The sequence below is a fragment of the Microtus pennsylvanicus genome, chromosome 13 (assembly GCF_037038515.1).
Source record: "Microtus pennsylvanicus isolate mMicPen1 chromosome 13, mMicPen1.hap1, whole genome shotgun sequence".
Lineage (NCBI taxonomy): Eukaryota > Metazoa > Chordata > Mammalia > Rodentia > Cricetidae > Microtus > Microtus pennsylvanicus.
The window spans coordinates 76,647,624-76,666,091 of NC_134591.1; the positions used below are offsets into that span (position 1 = coordinate 76,647,624).

Sequence of the window (18,468 nt, forward strand, 5' to 3'; positions counted from 1 at the left end):
TCCTTGCCCATCCTCATCACGGACGGCGCCAAGCACACTGGTTGTATAAGCCTGACCCAAGGAATATCAGAAATTTAAAAAGTGAAGTTTAAATCCACGAAGGGGCTTTTCTTCCCTAGATACCAATCAAACCTTGGAATTCTTTGCCCAGAAAAGGTCCTGCCAAAACTTACCCTATTGGGATTCCCCTCGGAAATGGAAAATCACCAACTGAAGGAGCATTTTAGAGGATAATGGAGATGGGTGATTAGCTTCAGTGATTCCAGGCTTAAGTACAGGGTGAACCAGTGTGGTTCTCTTAGGAACAAGAAGGGCTGGGTAGCCTCCCTGGGTTCTCAACACCCAAATTTCTGAAGACTAACCTGAACCAGGAGTCCACTCTACCAACACACTTGTCTCTCTCACAGCTCTGTGCCACGTGGCCCCCAGAGACCGCTGACAGCCTTTAGAGTCACCTCCCCTCCAGCCCTGCCGCTGCGCAGCCCCCACCCCGGTCCTAGTTTTATTTCCTCCCCAGGCACCTGTCACTGACACATCATGGACTTTGCTATTCCATTTGTTCATGTCCCGTCCCCGGCCCTGCTAGGATAGAAGTTACGTGAGGACAGGCTTGTCTTTTCTGTCCTCAGAGAATTCCCAGGGTGTGACAGAGAGCGGAAACTGACTCTTGGTGAACTAATTAATCAATCAGCTGAATGTTCTTTTTTTTTTCTCTCTCTCTCTTTTCTTTTTCCTTTTTTGTGAAGAACAACAAATAATAATTGCATAAATCAGCTCCCCCTCTACAGTGGTTATGAGCCAAGTGACTCAAAAGAAGTATTATTTGGTCCAGAGTTTTCCTCTCACTCCCTCTCTCCCTCTCCCAGTCAGGGATTTATTAAAATTAAACAGATTAGATGGAGCTCCTGATACTAAAACTGCTCAGCAAAGCCTGCGGTGGGGAAGTGCCGAGCAAACACCAGAGACATTTGTCTCTAAATTGCTCTAAATACCTTCTGCAAATGAAATTCTAACCCAGCTGCGTTTGAGAGAAAATGAGGACTAACTGGTCATTGTCGGTGGAGGAGAAGATCAGACAGTTATAATACTGCACAATGTACTGGGCTAAGGATCTCTCGGCAACCATAGATTTTGTCTCAGGTTACCCCGGGTAATCAGCTCAGCTTTTAGGCTCAGCTTTCCCCTGCTTCAATGCTTTGATGAGAGAGCTGAAATCCCCAAGCCTTTATGATTAATTACTCCCCATAGGTACACATATTTCAAGGAAAATCTCTTTTATGGCATGATGCTTGCGGAGTGGAGAGGCCAGCCAACACACTCCAAATTTTAATAATCTCCTAATGATGGGGCGAGTACCATGCAGCCAGCAAGCATGCACCTCTTTCACGGGCACCCTGCCTTGTGTCTGCTGCTAAGCAGCTGCTGTGGGTGCAATGTTTGGGCCTACTGTGTCCAAACCCTGTGAGTGGGTAGAGCATTGTTTTGTCCCTTCAGTGGGCACCACTGGGGTGTCTAGAAATGTTATGAAAACATCCCATCATCCATTTCAGTTAAAAAATAAAAATAAAAGACAAAAATCACCAAAATTTTGAGGTCCGTATTCTAGCTTTTAAAGGAAAAATAGTTTTGGGGTGAAGAAACACCCCCTCGGTGCCATGTAAGGCTCTTTAAGGAGCTTCCTAGATCTCTAGAAAAGTAAGCATCCTAAGAACGAAAGCCCGCCTTCTTTTTCGGTTAGATGGTTGTTTTCACTTTACAAAAACCCAAAAATATCCTAAACTCCAAGAAAACCAGAATAGATTATATCTGCTTCAACAATACAGAACTTGTCAGGATCCCTTTTATCCCAGCCTACAGAAAGAGCAAAAAATCAGCAATTTACCACTTCAATCTGGAAATCAGACTGACCCCAGGCTTGACCTTATTCTGTGTTTATTCATCTTGTTTGCCTTGTCTGTGATTTTTTACTGAGGCAGCTGGCTTCTCCTAGGCCAGGCAGGTCATTTTGTAGTCAGGTCACTAACGGACTGACCAAAAAGCAGGAGTCCCCCAGTTTTAGTCAATGGGCCACTTTTCTACTGAGTGCTGACTGTACCATGATGCTCTTGGCCTCAGATATGCTGCTTAATTATTCAAATCCTGTCATTTCTGTGCTCCACTGCGAATAAAGAAATGTACACTCCACTGAGGGGAGGTCACCTCCCCACTACGTCCCACCAGCAAACATGGGCAGCCACGGGCGATGCTAGAAGCATTCAGCACCTGTCTCTAGCTATCATTTCCACCTGCCCCAACCCCAGCCTCAGCCCCTTTCTACAGGCCACCCTACACTGCAAGAAAACCTGTACCTTTCTTCTTAAGAAATGCTCTCCTGGTTGCAAGTGGGCTCTGCCGGACCCGAGAATTCTGTAGGAACTTCACTGCTGTGGCAATCTGGTGGGGGAGATAAAACAGAGAGAGTAAACTTCAGCAATCTGAATTTCAAGGCCAGAAATCTTGAGTTCCAAGAGCCACAGACAGAAGGATACTGCTGGGATCAAATACACAGCAAGCTACTTCTTCAACTTGAAACCCACCTAAACAGAAGACTAGGTGTCTCTGTCTTCATTGGCTGGCTGTTTCTGAGAGGAACAAGTCGCACCTCCTTGGTTTAGCTTTTCTGACCTGCACAAACTTTTCCTGTCTTCCTGCTTCAAGCTGCTGCTTCAGTCACACTCAGTCAGTTACTATCCTTGCACCATGCACACCCTCGTTCTAGGAGGCTTCTCTTTGCTATCTCTACCTGTCTACACACACACACACACACACACACACACACACGCGCGCGCGCACGCACACACTCACAGAGGACCCTCATACAGCCTGTTCTGACTCCTCAGAGCTTTCCCCAAATCAGGAAGTACTTTCCAATTTTCCTATTCTCTCTTTAATTCCTCAGTGCTGTAGTGTGTACCATATAATTGAAGACATAATTATACTGTCTTCTCATGCTCAGGCTGCCTCCCCAACTGCACAGTAAGAAATGGCAAGGAAGAGACAAGCTCCCTATCTAGTATCTGGCAAAGTACTCGAGCTGATGGGTTTGTAAAGAACACGCAGCTGGCCACACTGGCCCACCATTGTGGTGAGGCTGAATTCTGGTGATCCTTCAAAGGGCAAAATTTGGGACTTCCTGGCTGCAAGCAAATAAGCTGACAGACTGTCTCCCTCTCTCTGGTATGAACAGGATGTGATAAAATCTTTCTACCTACAAATAAGTCGAGTGGGGATAGAAGAGGCTTCAACCCCACCCTTAGCACACACAAGGCATGTGCTTATCCTGCCTGACTGCTATTCACAGCAAACATGGCCCTACAGGGCAGAAAATGCCAAGCTGCTCCTGTAGGAGAGGAGGCTTATTTAGAATAACTGGTACTGTTCACCTCATCAAAACCAGAAGAAAAACATGATCTCCTGTTATGGTAAAGCTAATGCCGTTCACTTCTCGGGGGCCAAAAGTAAGGAGGTTTCTGTGATCCTAAACTGAGGGCAAACAGCAAGTGCTGTGCCCGTGCGTGCCGCCCAGGCTGCATGCACATCACCTCCTGAGACCAGAGTCCTCAGGAACAAAAGAAATGAAGGCAGATCAGGAAGAAAGAGGAAAAGAGAAGGAAAGCCAGGGAGACAACTCATTCTCCTCTAGACGAATATGATTCCTCGGTGTATGAAATCATATGCCTTCAGTGGGAGACTTACCCTGGGCTCATCCTTAAAGGTCAGGTTCAGCATCCCAACCCTCTGGAGCTGGACCTGTCACTCCAGACATACTACTGAGCTCAAGAGCCAAGCCCAACTCCCTGCGGGTGATGATCCCTCTGTCCACCATCGTAAACTGCAGTACAACCACAGTTCTAGGCTAAGGAAGATTCAGTGTGGGAACCCCAAAACTGACACCTCTCAACTAGATCACCTCAGCTTACACTAGAAAAAAAAATCTAACAAACCTCTACAAAATTATGATGAAGAGACTGGGGAGGGAGGGCACAGAGGAAGGACAGAAAAGAGAAACAGGAAAAAAAGAAAAAAGGGAATGAGCAAAAGAGATGGGAATCCAAAGGAGACACAGGAGAAGGGGTGGAAAGAGAGGAAGGGAAAAGAGGAAAGTTGGGTGGGGGTGGGGGGATGCTATGCTCCAGAGAGAGAAGGGATAGGTACCCATCACAGGCCCTCTAGGGTCAACACCAATCCGCACCGCTTACATGGCTCAGGTATAATTGTGTTCACCTGAGAAAATCATACACCTTCTACATGTTAGAAGCCGACAGTGCTGGTATCATGCGGCAGCCTCTGCGGCTGTGCTATGGGTACCAGGTGTCACAGGAGATGTGGGTGAACAGGTCTTGGGCAGATGGGAAGCACACCACTCCTATCATTCACCCATACAAAGAGAAAGCCTTCTGCATCCTTCCAAAATTCCCCATGACAGAGAAAGAAGACAGAACCACACCACTAAAACGCCCAGGCTTCACCTGGCTCTTTTAATACAGTCCTTGGTATATGCATTTCTGGTCAGAGAGCAAAGTTCTGATGGGTTTAATGGTGCACTCAATGCAGTGCTTGGCGCATTCCATCAATTTTTTTTTTTAAAATTGCATCTCTTATTTCTTTAAATACATTAATCAGCCTAGTGTAGGCAAAACGGATCCATCGGACAATGCAATAAACATGAATTATCATCTATCCAACACGCATAATGGCTTAAAAATACATAATAGCAGGTGTAGTTTAAATGATTAGTTATTACACCTGTGGTGGGTCTGATTCAATTGGGAAAAATCATCTTTAATAGGTTAAAAGGTTTAGATCACCATGCTTTCCTTAAAGTGGCTGCAGAGAGGGAATGATGGAGTGCTCTGTCATTAGTAATTCATTTAAGAAAAACGTGGGGGATATAGCAAAGAACAGCATAAACGAGTGAATCCAATTTAAACATCAGGTAAAGTAGAAAACACCTTTTAAAAAAGCAAGATAAATGAATTTGGAAGGGAGATGAAATTGACGTATTTATTTTAACGGGAATTTGACAAAGTCCCGGCACACTTCAAACTTGCAAAAATATGAACAATTTCTTTTAAAGTTTCCACTCACTAATTTCAAGTCATATAAAATAATACTGCCAAACACCTACATAAAGTGTTTTTGAGGCTTGTTTATGTTCCCCTTGATCTTTGTCTGAAAATGCAGGCGACAGGCAAATCACATATTTAACAGCATCGATATCACTACGCTAGATGCAAAATATAAAGCACCCAAACTAATAGCCTCAACATAATGTGCTGAATAAGAAAGATGCCCAGATAAGCGGCTGCGTGTAAGCGTGAGCACACGAGAACCTCTCTCCTCCTCTCACTGCCTATCCCTCCAGCCGCTCTTCCCTCTTCTCCTTCCTCCCCACAGACACTAGCACAGTGAAGGGGTAAAGGACTTGTCCAACCTAGAATTTCATAACCCTATGATTCAAGCATTGATGGTGAAAGAATTCCAAAAACTCCTTACCCATTATGCAAAGATCTTTGCCCACCAAATTAACTGACAAGGTGCTCAGGGTGGGCCTTTCACCAGCCTATTGTTGGACACTTTTCATTAACTTCATGAAACAACTCAACTGGCTTCTCCCTCTGCAAAGGTCCAACACCCAACACGTTTTTGTTGGATTCAATGATGGGGTTCCTGTGGCCTATCCTGTATTATCATTTGATTTTCTAATTAGAAATGAATGTGACTCTTCGTGGATTATATTTGTGCCCACCTAAATTACATAAATTCAGGCCAAATCTTCCGCCTCAATGTCAAAGATGTAAAACGGCGCCGGGGACTTGATTGCACATGCTGCGGGAGTGCAGCGAGCCACGGAGGATCCATTCTTGACGCCACTGCCACTGTTGAGCCGACTGCTGTGAAGGCCACGCCTCACCTTAGACTGAGTTCTCAGTGAGTGTCCCCTGAATTAGCAGTAAACTAGTTTGAGTTTAAAACATTAAGGATTCGCCGGGCAATGGTGGCACACGCCTTTAATCCCAGCACTCAGGAGGCAGAGGCAGGCGGATCTCTGTGAGTTCGAGACCAGCCTGGTCTACAGAGCGAGTTCCAGGAAAGGCTCCAAAGCCAGAGAGAAACCCTGTCTCAAAAAAACAAAAAAAAAAAAAAAAAAAAAATAAGGATTAACCCAAGGAAAAAAAAAAACAGAAGCAAAGTTTCCCCCAATTGTCCCAACAAGCAAAACAGAATGACTCTGCCAACTACCAACTCCATGATTTTAGGGATGTTTGTAATCTCACTGCTTATCCCTCTAAAGCTACAGGAAAAAACTGAAGAAGACAAATTCTCTTCTCTGCAATCTTGAAACAGTGATTACATTGGAGCTCCTGACAATTACTTGATGAGGAAGTAGAGGGGGGGATTCAGACTATGAAATACCTTTGGATTCAAGATAACTGGTCAACTGAGCAAGACCAGCATGGGAGCCCAGGCTCTGTAACTGCATAGTGAACAGAGCACGGTGATTCTGGGTGATCTGGCACTGGATGCTAAACACACAGAGTAAGTAGGCCTGCAAGGAAGAACCCAGGGTCCTGATGGTCTTCACTGAAGAGCCACTTCCTATGTGTTTGACATTCTCCCAAAAAAGAGCTACACACTGTGATCTTCAGAGCACACACGGTCTTCTGCTTAAGGGGAACGGGAAAATAAAACTTGGGGTTTCAGGGAGGCGTAGGCACTTTGCACCTGACATGCAAACCCTGATGTACTGTCTCTGGTGACACTTATTTGGAAAGTTACCAATTTCCAGCATACCTGTGTACTACGTACACATCTATCTCCTAAAATGAGAGCATTCATTAGCCAGTTTAAAATATTAAAAATATTCAAAAATTAATGACTTTAACAACCAAAGCCAAGTCCTTTTTAACCAAGGGAGAAAGCACCTAGAGGGCAGGGGAAGTGACCAGCACACAGGCCTGAAACCCACTACAGTGCCCCATTGCTCCGGCATTGCTCACCAGATTAAATTGCCTGGGAGAGGCTCCCACTCCAGCTCTCAAGCAGACACCCAGAATCCTATTAACAGGCGCTAGACCAAAGCCAGCTTGAGTTTTAACAAGGGCTGACTTTAAAAACCACGCAATGCTGAGGAAAGAGTCCTCGTGAAGCAGAAATGCTGCATTTTGGTAAGAAATCAGTACTCTGTCAGGAGTTCCTTGACAAATATGGTCATCGGTGGCACAAGGAAATAGTTGCAAAGCAGCTGTTAATCAGAGAAACACATCGTAGAACGCTGATGCTAGCACTCGTGAAAAAATGCAACGGGCTAATTATGAAGCCATATATCTCACTAAAGAGGCTGTGTGCCTGGAGATTCCAGGCAGAGCACACTCGGATCCAGGGTCCTAGGACAACATAATTCTGGTTTCTGCACCCAGATTCCTCTCTGATCTATAGTTCAGTGCCAAGCTCTTTCTTAATTCTGCACTTTCTTTCTAGGTAGGGCTAGGGAGGGACGGAAGCAGGGACAACCACAAGCCACATTCCAAGACATTGCAGGAATACATCCAAAAAGAGCAGATCTTAAGTCAAAGCAGAAGAAGTCTATGAGCCTGCGAAAAGAAAGGGAATGCTGGACCGGAGAGGACGTGTGCAATGTGTGGGAACTTCGAGGGCAGAACGGAGACCAGCATCGACAAACAAAAACCAGAAGCAACGCACATCGCACATCGGAAGCTCAAAGGAAGAAAGGGAGCCTCCAGAAAGCTTTCACCCGGGCGTGAAATTCAGTGCAGAAAGCTAAGGGTCTCACAGCCAGGTACAGGAGGGAAAGTTAATATGCAGAGGAAGGCTCGGTCAGCCAAAATTCAATACGGTTTGCTGCAAGGACAAGGAGGAACAGGCTCCCCGAAACCAGACTAGGGGAGGGGGAGGGGCGCCACAGCACACTCACAGCAAAACCACTGGAATGGCAAGAGGGGAATAACCTTGAGGTGGACATGTAGTCAGGAACCCAAGCACAGAGCCAAAGTGCCCCCTAGCCGGAGCCGGCGGAGGCGCAGGCCAGAGGTGGCCGCTGGGCTAACTCACACAGCCCAAATTAAGTGTTTCCACTCAGGGAAAATGAAATGTTTTGCAAGATGAAACAGAATGAAAATTGAGGTTTTAGGTAATTACTAGTTGGCATTTACATATCACGGGCTGGTTCAACACCTATTCATTTTCCTCTTTTATTTAAAAAATTGCTCATTAAAAATGAACAGATGACAGTGACAGGGTTTGGGTTGTTTTTTTTTTAAAAAAAAATATTCTTTCCCCTTCTCTGAGGGTTACACATGGAGAGGTACTTTTTAGTCCACTTATCTACAAATGAGACACAAGTGTGTGAATGCAAACATGAATGCACACAAGTATGTTTAATTCATATTTCTTTGAGAACGGAGAAGGGAAAGTGTCCACAAAACCCTCAAGTTCACCAACTGAAGACAGTGAGCTGTCTTAGCCCAGAGGGAGGGATGAACGATCAAGTTCTCCGGCACTCAAAGGGTTAAAGGAAGAAGTAGTCTCTCTTTCAGTTGGAATTTCCTGGTTGTGGTCATTGTGTCCTTCCTACTGTTGATGTGGGTTACAGCCCTGTAGTAATTATGCTTGTGAGCCCTAATTTCCTTTGTTTTATTTTCCTTAGTCCTTTTGTTTTTTACATTAAAGAAAAAAAAATACCTCTAATAGAAGCCAGAAGAGTTGACATGATACAACATAATATATTTAAGGGGCTATTGTGTAAATCTGTATTTAGGGAATTCTGAAGCATGCATTATTGACCCTAGTCTCTCTTAAAACACTGATATATGAAGTAAAAGCCTCTGTGAAAAGTGGAACTTCACACGCGCAAAAACCACCTTTCAAAGTGAATACCTCTGTCGTCTATATTCTTTCTTGGCCCTAGTTAAAAATACTGCATGAGCGACTCACCGGAACGACACTACTTATTGTTTTATGGGAGCAGTTCTTCCAGGGACCTCAGTCTCCTTAAACCACCACACACTACTTAGTACCCAGCAACAGTGGTCTTACGGACAGAGTGACTTTGGAGAGGTTTTCTGCTCAGCAGAGGACTCTGGGCCAACTTACAGCACAGAGGAAGATGCAGCAGTGTGGACAGCGGAGCCAGCTGGGAGGCAGGGCTGCGGATGCTGAGAGCCACTGAGCACGTTGTGCAGGAGCGAAATACACAAGCTCGCTATAGAGGAAATGAAAACCTCAGCCTCTGGGCTGAGAAGATCAAAGTTCCTTTTTAGGAAAGGTTGAGACGGAAAAGGAATTTCTTCTTTAGGGGAAAGAAAAGCAAATTTAAATGCCTTGTCCCCACGCATCCCCACCTGAATTTCCACAGCAACCCCTCTAATTTGTGATGCAGCCAACAAAGCAGTTACCCAAAGAGGGGAGAAAAAAAGGATGACATTTGCCTTTTCCTTGGCTTTGAAATCCAACTGGCAGCAAATTGTTTGAAGTCCTGTCTAGAGAAGAAACTGTAATAGCCTCCATACTGAAGAGGAGGGAAATGTCATTATACACGGATCACGGCAGCAGTGACCTCAGCAGAGAAGGCAGAGAGCTGGCTGCGAGCCGGAGGTGCGGCTGGCTAGCACGCAGGAACAGAAATGAAAGGTCTATGTGCCAGAGTTGAGTTGGTCCTGGGAAGCACCAAGACGAGCAGGGAGCTCAAAGCCCAACACAGCATTTCTCAATAGCCCCTGGACTGCCCCTCTCCCAGTGCCTTGCTTTTCTAATTCTAATTCCTCTAACAACTCCCTGCACTGTTAGGAGAGGAAGCAGAAGACACCTAGGCTTGGTGTTGTAAAATTAATGGGGTGTCAAGCTGCTGAGTTGAATCACTCCAAAGGAATGTAATGACTCAGTGTCCAAGATGCTCCTTAGAACCATGAGCTCACACAGTGACGGTGGCTGGTGACTCCAACACTAAAAATATGTAGCATACAGTGCCCAGAACCTTCCTGATAGTACCTAGGTTCTTTCTCTCTGATTTGTACTGCTCCACTTGGAGAGAGAGCTCGGGAGCTCAGGCGCTTGGCAGATGGAGAACTGCTTCAGCTCCTACTACTTCTGAAATCTGGACCAGACAAATTCCTCTCTTGTCATGCACAGCCAAGCTGTAGTACAATCATGACGGGGACAAAGAAAGGTTGTATCCCTGAGAGTGGCAACCTTAAACATTAAGTCATTACTGGGGCTAGATACAGAATAAATGACTGCCAGGTGGTGTGTACAGCACTCCCTCTAGAGGGCTTGGACACCTTGTAATCCCAGAGCAAGGAGGGCTCCTGAGTGCCAAGGAAGAGACTTGTTCTGGGTCAGCTATCACTGTCTACCGTCACTCATGGAACAAAAATAAAATGGTTTTGGTTTTTTGTTTTGTTTCGTTTGGCTATGTAGCCTAGCCCAGAATTCACAAGCTTCTTCTTCCAGCCTCCCAGAAGCTGGGATTCCAGCATGTGTTGAAGTGTCTGTATGAACTAAAACACCTTTTGAGGAGTCGTTACTTGGCACCTCCGACAGATAGCTAAGAGGGAAAGACTAAATGTTAACAAATAGGTGAGTACAAAAAAAAAAAAAAAAAAGGACCAGCCACAGCCTATATAAATAGCTAAAGTCCCAAGAATCTGGGCCTGGAGAGATGGCTAAGCAATTAAGAGTACTTGTTGCAATTCCAGAGGACCAGGATTCAATTTCCAGCACCCACAGAGTGGCTCACAGCTGTCTGAACTCCAGCTCCAGAGGTTCCAACACTCTTTTGACATCTGCAGGCACCAGGAACACGAGTGGTACACAGATAAACATGCAGGCAAAACACTCATACATATTAAGTGAATGAATGAATAATGAATTGAAGGTAGCAAGAATTAGAAATGACAGATTTGGGTAGCTAAAGATCACCTTTAGCTCCATCAAAAAGCAGACCTATGGCTAACACAAGACTACCTGGTCCTAGCTCCTGCTGTTACTCTAGAGAAGTTCATGGCCCAAGGGGAAAAAGCAAAAGTATGACTTCCAGAAACATGATTCATAACAGAGTAAGCTGGCAGGCTTGAGAACTTTCAAACTGACGGTAAAATGACAGGGACTGGAAAGGCACTACTCAAATGGTGGGATATGAACAGCTCCTCTGGGAGGGAGGTCACCCTCCTCATCAGACACAGGCCTAGACACTGAACAGGAGTGGGCTCACCACTGGAACCAGCTCTAGCAGTAAGAGGTGGCAGACATCAGATGTGCCTCATAGCCACATGAAACAAGTTCACAGCCAGGTCCTACATTCTAATAATAGGATCCCTAACACAAGCACCATGTCTGTAGACAACTTCCTAAGTAAGAGTCCATGCAAAGTGTCCAACACAGAGGGGCCTGTGACCCCATGAGGAAGAGGTACTGAAGAAAGGATGGCACAAGTGTCAGGCCTGCGCCATGGGGCACTTCATTAGTAGGAAGGTGCCTCAAGGAGCTCTTGTAGCGAACTTCAGTTTAGAAATGTTCAGCTCAGCAAGGAAGTCTGTCACGCACAGGGACAGTCGTCAGGGTTTAGAACCATCCAGCAGCCTTCCACTAGACGCCCTAAATATTGCTATTAAAAACTCGAGCTATTAAGAAATACACACACATAAAGAAGGAGGAGGAGGTAGCAGCAGCGGCAGCAGTGGCTGAGGAAGAGGCGGCAGCAGCAGCAGCAGCTTGTGGTGGCCTTAGTCCCCGGACTTGGGAGGCAGAGGCAGGTGCGCCTGTGAGTTCCAGGACAGCAGGGCTATACAGTAAGACCTTGTCTGAAGGGAGAGAAAAAAAAATCTCACAAAGGTCTCCTAGGCATCAAAGCCATGTTGGCCCCAGGACTGCATCTCACCCACAGAGGAAGGTAGAAGGAGCTATGTTAGTCTGAAGCTCTTACCAGCCCTGGGCATCTAGGGCAGGCCAAATGAGCATGCAATACACACAGCATTAACGCTAACTTTACACAGTTCTCACCATTAAGAGAGCCAGCTTTATTGAGTATCCTTCTCAAAATCAATGGTAACTCATTTCAAACTCCTTCCAGCTCTGCATGGGGGAACAGACAGAAGTTCACTTCTGTTATCCAAAGAATTATGAATTATCACTCTCTCTGCAGCCGTCATTCTTCACACTCTCTTTATAGAGGAAGGCACTCGAAAATCACAAAAATGCCTGAAATGTTCTCAATTTGGATCCTTGCAGCTCAGCGAGTTTCCTGAAGCTCGTGCATCGCCTTTTGCTTGCTATCCCTTCTGTCTCTGACTGTTTAAACACATGGACAGGGAGTTATTAACTTTTACAGGAAAGACAAATAAAATAACGTTGAAGCAAGAGCGCAGTGATGTCAGTCTGCAGCTAGCACCACTCTTCTGTGGGAATCTGATTAGCGCTCGAGTGGCAGAGCTACCTGGAAAAGTGCTCACAATCAAATAAAAAAATGATACCAAAACATTAACCTGATGGCTAAAAACTCCACATTTAAACAGTTAAAGTAATAAAGAAGCTTTTATTGAGTATTTTTTATATTTCATTATGCCTCAAATTGACGAGGACTCCCGGATACATTTTCTAGACTTTTGGTTCCTCAAATCAAATGCTCTCTTTGACTTTTTTTTTTTTTTGTAACTAAAAGGAAACAGCATTTCTTGTAAATTTGAAAGGATTAAAGCTCCAACAATATCGACATCAGCCATGAGTGCAAACACAGCCTCGACCCGCTCACCAGACACCACAGCATTTCTGTGATTTTTAAAAAACTTTCACAGTGTCTACGTTTCCTTATTTATACACAGTCTGTTCAAAATAGGCAGGGACAAAGCTAAAGGTGTGGCAGGGCAGAGAGAAGCCAGGCCTCAAGACAGCTGAGCACAGGGTCCAGCTGATGCCGATGTGCCATGAAACAAGCTCCCTGCATCCCTGCTCCCGACCAAGCCCTTCACACCTGGACACATGACCTCTCACTGGGGGTTTTTTCTTCTCTCTCTCTCTCTCTCTCTCTCTCTCTCTCTCTCTTGGTTTTTTGAGAGGGTTTTTTTGTGTAGCCCTGGCTGTCCTCTGTAGACCAGGCTGACCTTGAACTCAGAGATCCACCTGCCTCTGCCTCCCAATTAAGGGTGTTGGCCACCATGCCCAGCTCTTTTCTTTTCTTTCTAAGTCAATTTCATTAGGTAGTCTAAGACACCTACCTCAACCAGCGAGGTAGTCTTAGGACAAAGACAGTTTGGACAAGGACTGAGACGATGGCCTAGTGGGCGAGGTGCTGCCTCACAAGTATGGGGAGCCAAGTGTGAACTTTCGTAATACATACATACATACATAAAAGCATGTGTCTGATTGCGGACGGCTACAGCAGATACACAAGTCGGAAAGCTCCCAGGCCTATTAGCTTGGTGCATGCAGCAACAAGACAAGAGAGACTGCCCCAGACAGATGTGAGGTGAGGACCGGTGCCTGAGGTTGTCCTCTGACTCCATGTCCTGCATGTCCCAATCCACACAAATTTCACATGCATAATAGAAAGACAGAGAGGCATAAGAGAGAGAAAGGAAAGAGGAAGAATAAAGAATGGAGAGAGAGAAAAAATGAGGGAGGGATGGGTTGTGTGTGTGCGCACATATACAGATCAAAAAATAAATTTTAAAAATTAAAAAAGGAGAAATTAGAGACAAGATCCAACTTTTTTTCTTTTTTTTTTAAAATATTTATTTATTTATTTAGTATACAATGTTCTGTCTGTATGCCTACAGGCCAGAAGAGGGCGCCAGACCTCATTACAGATGGTTGTGAGCCACCATGTGGTTGCTGGGAATTGAACTCAGGACCTTTGGAAGAGCAAGCAATGCTCTTAACCACTGAGCCATCTCTCCAGCCCCAAGATCCAACTTTTTATTTAAAAAAAAAAAAACAACTAGCAAGCCATAGTGGCACATACCTTTAGTTCCAGTGTTCAAGAGGCAGAGACAGAGTTTGAGGCCAGCCTCGTTTACAGAGTGAGTTCTAGGAGGGCAGTATAGAAAACCCCTGTCTTAAAAAAGAAAGACAAAATCAAAACAAAAAAAAATTGGTGGGAACAGGAGAGGGGAAGAAAGAAGTGCCAAAAAAAGACATGGAAAAGCCATCTTTTTACTCAGAGAAAAGCATTCTTCATACTATGTACTATTTAATATAAGCTTAGTCACCTAGGGTTGGGAGAAGCAAGCCAACAAGTAGAAAGCCACCTAGAGAACAGAGACACAGCAGAAAACAGCTGACTGCAAACTCAAGAGAGGAACATCCATGAAAGTAAACAGAAGGTTTTAAAAGTTACTACTTTGGGGTCACTTAGCATGGTGAGCCAGCCACTCAGAGCAGAGGCCAATCAGTATTTCAGTGAGCTCAGGCCTATGCTTACAAAGAACGTAAATGTTTACATCTAGAACCTGGGCAGTAGTGGTGCACACCTTTCATACCAGCACTCAGAAGGCAGAGGCAGTAAATTCAAGGCCAGCCTGGTCTACAAAGCGAGTTCCAGGACAGCCAGGACTGTTACACAGAGAAACCGTGTCTTGAAATAAAAAATAAAAACAAAAAAACAAACCAAAAAAAAAAATTTACATCTAAAATGATGATACTAAGCCATCAGGATTAAATTATATCCTAGATAATGATGCTTAATAAAGCAGGAACATATACGATCCATTTGCAATCATTCTTGGCCAGAAATTGTAGAGGGTTTGGTTTACTGGATTTCATGTGGATCTCGATGGCTGCTGAGTAGGTAGGTATAGCTATCCAGAGTGACAGAGAGGGGTGGTTTTTCTGAATTGAACAAGAAGAATTTTTACACAGTTAGGTTAAGATTCAGGAAACGGGGCTGGAGAGATGGCTCAGTGGTTAAGAGCACTGGCTGCTCTTCCAGAGGGTCCTGAGTTCAATTCCCAGCAACCACATGGTGGCTCACAACCATTTGTGCTGAGATCTGGCGTCCTCCTCTGGCGTGCATGCATACATGGAGGCAGAATGTTGTATACATAATAAATAAATAAATATTTTAAAAAAAAAGATCAGAAAACAATGCCAGGCAGTGATGGCACACACCTTAAATCCCAGCACTCGGGAGAAGGAGAGAGGCAAATCTCTGTGAGTTTGAAACCAGCCTGGTCTACAAGTGCTAGTTCGAGGACAGCTAGGACTGCCTCAAAATAAATAAATAAACAAACAAATAACAAAAAAGAATCGGGAAACAAAAGATTAAATAATGGTTACCAAACATTCACTGGGTCCTCACAGTATGACAGGCACTTAGAAAATCAAAAGGAACAAGCAAGATGGTGCTCTGCTGTCATAATCTAGGGCAAGGGAAAAGGCCAACGCAATCTGAGGCCACCTGGTCCCACTCATGATCAAGGCCTCCTCTCTTCAATAACCAAGACAAATGATCAGCAAGCCTCTACTTAATACTTACAGTGGGCAGGAACTCATTCCCTTATTCCCTCAAGAGCCTGTTGACTCACTGTCAGGAGCCTTTCCCTTCCTTTCTTTTCTGTGTGCAGTTCTCCCTGTGCAGCCCAGACTGGCCTCCAACCTCAGATCCGTCACTCACATACGCACGCACACACACACAAAACCTCAAATCCATCACACACACACACAAAACCGCAGATCCATCACACACACATACACACACACAACCTTAGATTCATTACACACACAACACCTCAGATCCATCACACACACATACACACACACAACCTTAGATTCATTACACACACAACACCTCAGATCCATCACACACACACACACACAGAGCACCTCTGCCTCCCAGGCTGCTGGCATTACAGATGAGCACACAGGGCTGGGCCCTCAGGCCTCCTCCCTTTAAAATGATTTAAATCCCACTTTCCTGACCCTGCCATCCACTAGTCCTCTCACTATACGGAGTATTATTTCCTGACCCAAGTTTTGAGACCTAGGGAGAAAGGTTAGGGAGGCTTCCTTTCCCTATCCCCTCTGCTAAGTATCCACAGTCAGTACTGGTCTCACTGAATCCGAGTTTTTGAGAATTCTGCTCTTTAGCTCGGTTTTTGAGAATTCTGCTCTTTAGCTCGATGACAGGAGCCAAGCCCTTTCTGGAGAGCCAAGGCTGCACCTGTGATGTCAGGACACATTAGCAGTAACAAAGGCCACGGTAATGCAAGAGACCACTTCATACACACGTCATTCCAAAATGGCTAAATTCAATCAAACATGGCAGCGTTTCCTACAATGTTCTGATCACTAGGCCAGCGTGTGTGACGTGGGCACATTTACTGGAAGCTGCTGGAACCGGAGTGGGAGCCTCCGCTTGGAGATCATAATGGACAGGGTTTTTACCAGCCTCAAAGTGGCTTGGCATTCTTCTTTCCCAGGAATTACCCAGAAATTCATTTAACATCTAAAGACTGCAAATGGACTCCAGAAGGTTCCAAGTCCACACAGAGAAGGGAGACAGAGAACAGGATTCTTCATCTCACCTTAAATACAGGCCTCTCAAGGAGGGCAAAGTAGACTCCCTAAGATGGTAAATCAAGAGTCAAAGTCAGAGACATCCTGATTTAGTTCACTTCAATCACCAACTTCTTCAGTGACTTTTCAGAGTCACCTACCCAGTGTCTGCTTCCGCATCTGTAAAATGGAGCTGCTGCTGCTTCAGAGACTCACCAAGGTTACAAGGAGTAATTAGTTAGCATCATACGGTGCTTTCATCTTCAAAGCAAGATTATTAGACTATAAAGTAGAGTAGATGTGGTTTGAAAAATCTTTTTAAAACCAAAAATAAAGCACGTAAGCAAACAGAGATACAAAACGGGATGACATCATCCCCTCCAGGCAGCAGGCACTGCCTCCGCAGACACCTAATCTCTGTGTTCATAGAGACAAAGGCACAAAACAGTGAGGAGAAGAAATGGTAGGAGAGAGAAAGGAGAAAAAAAGGGAGCAAGGTTTGGGAAAGACAAGGCTGAAATGTAAAAGGAAGAAGCGATGAGGATGAAGGAAGGGATAGGAAACAGTAAGAAACAGGAAGGAAGGCAAACATCCCCAAGAAAAGCAGGATAAGGAAGAGAAGGAAGAGGAAGAGAGGGAAAAGGAAGAGAGGAAAAAGGACGGGACTGTGTGCAAAACACCAGGGTCATGAAGGAAACATTTTTTCCTTTTTTCAAAGAGAAAAAAAGAGGCTAAAAGTTCAATTTGTTAACTAAAAAAATGAGAAAAAGACAGACGAAAAGCAGACACTAGAAAAAGAGAGCATGAGGCTTCCAGGAGAATGTCTGGGAACCAGAGGATGGAAAAGAAATCATTAGCAAGTCCACAGTGTGTCCACGGCGCTGCTGTGCGGATCAATTCATTTACCGCTGCCCTGCACATTTACAGAAAAGTACCTCTGATATAATAAAGGCTCATAAACACGCAGAAATTGGGTTAGACCCGTTTCGAATTCCTGCCAAACAATGGTTCAGAAAAATGAAGCTCTATTTTAATTAGCTGGATTCATGAGTGATTTGATAACGGCAGATGCTGTCTGGATGCTTTCAGCTTGATGGGCTCCACATACATGAACTTAGAGTGGTTTTGATGCAATTAGGTATTTCTTTCTGCTCCTACATGGCAGGCTCAAGGATCTGACATGCTACTACTATATTTATCTGCACATTAATATTTCAAATCACAAAGATGAGAAAAATGATCACATGAGATAGATAGAAAAATTACTTTTTAAAAGTCATTGGTGGAGAGAAGGCTTCTTTCCACTGAGTAAGGCAAAGGCGGACAGCTGAGAGAAAGCCACACAGAGTGCAGAAACACCCAACGCCCCAGCTGAAACACGACACACTGCATGCACACTTCCAATTCTCCAACTGCAGTCCAGCATCACGGCAAAGGACTAGTGCACCTAATGCACAGCCTGGCCTAGGACTAAGTGGCCTTCAAAATGTCTTTGTAATCAGGTAGCCTATTATAAACCTTGAGTACTATTCCCCGGGACGCAGGACTCATGATCATAGCGCTGAAAGTCCAAGTATCTTCACCAGGTGCTTTCAAGCCCAGCACCTGGCTGCCCCTCTCCTTTTTAAGCACTCTCTCTTTCCCCGCAGTGCTCACTGCCCTCTGCCATGACCACTTAGTGCAGCACCACCCATATGCACTAAAGGAGCGGCAGAAAGCACAGCAGCTTCCAGCATCGGGACGCAACTAATAAGAGCCAGTCAACGCAATATCTGCCTGTGTGTCATGGCTATGCTGAGAAGCAGAGGCTAGGAAAAGGGGGCGCAGAGGGAACCCCTCCACTACTTCAGGAGTGTGTGACTCTTCCAAAATTCTGATGTAGGCTCTCAAAATTGCCACACACATACACACACACACACACAC

At 45.0% G+C, this 18,468-nt stretch overlaps 1 protein-coding gene across 2 annotated transcripts in view; it reads right to left on the reverse strand.

The window, feature by feature from the left end:
- Pex14 (peroxisomal biogenesis factor 14) overlaps positions 1-18,468 on the reverse strand; it is a 136,112-nt gene that overhangs the window by 74,051 nt on the left and 43,593 nt on the right. For both annotated transcript variants that reach the window (XM_075945694.1, XM_075945693.1), the window contains exon 3: positions 2,349-2,433. In XM_075945694.1, coding sequence (XP_075801809.1) covers positions 2,349-2,433 — 85 coding nt within the window. The remainder of the gene's footprint in view (positions 1-2,348; positions 2,434-18,468) is intronic.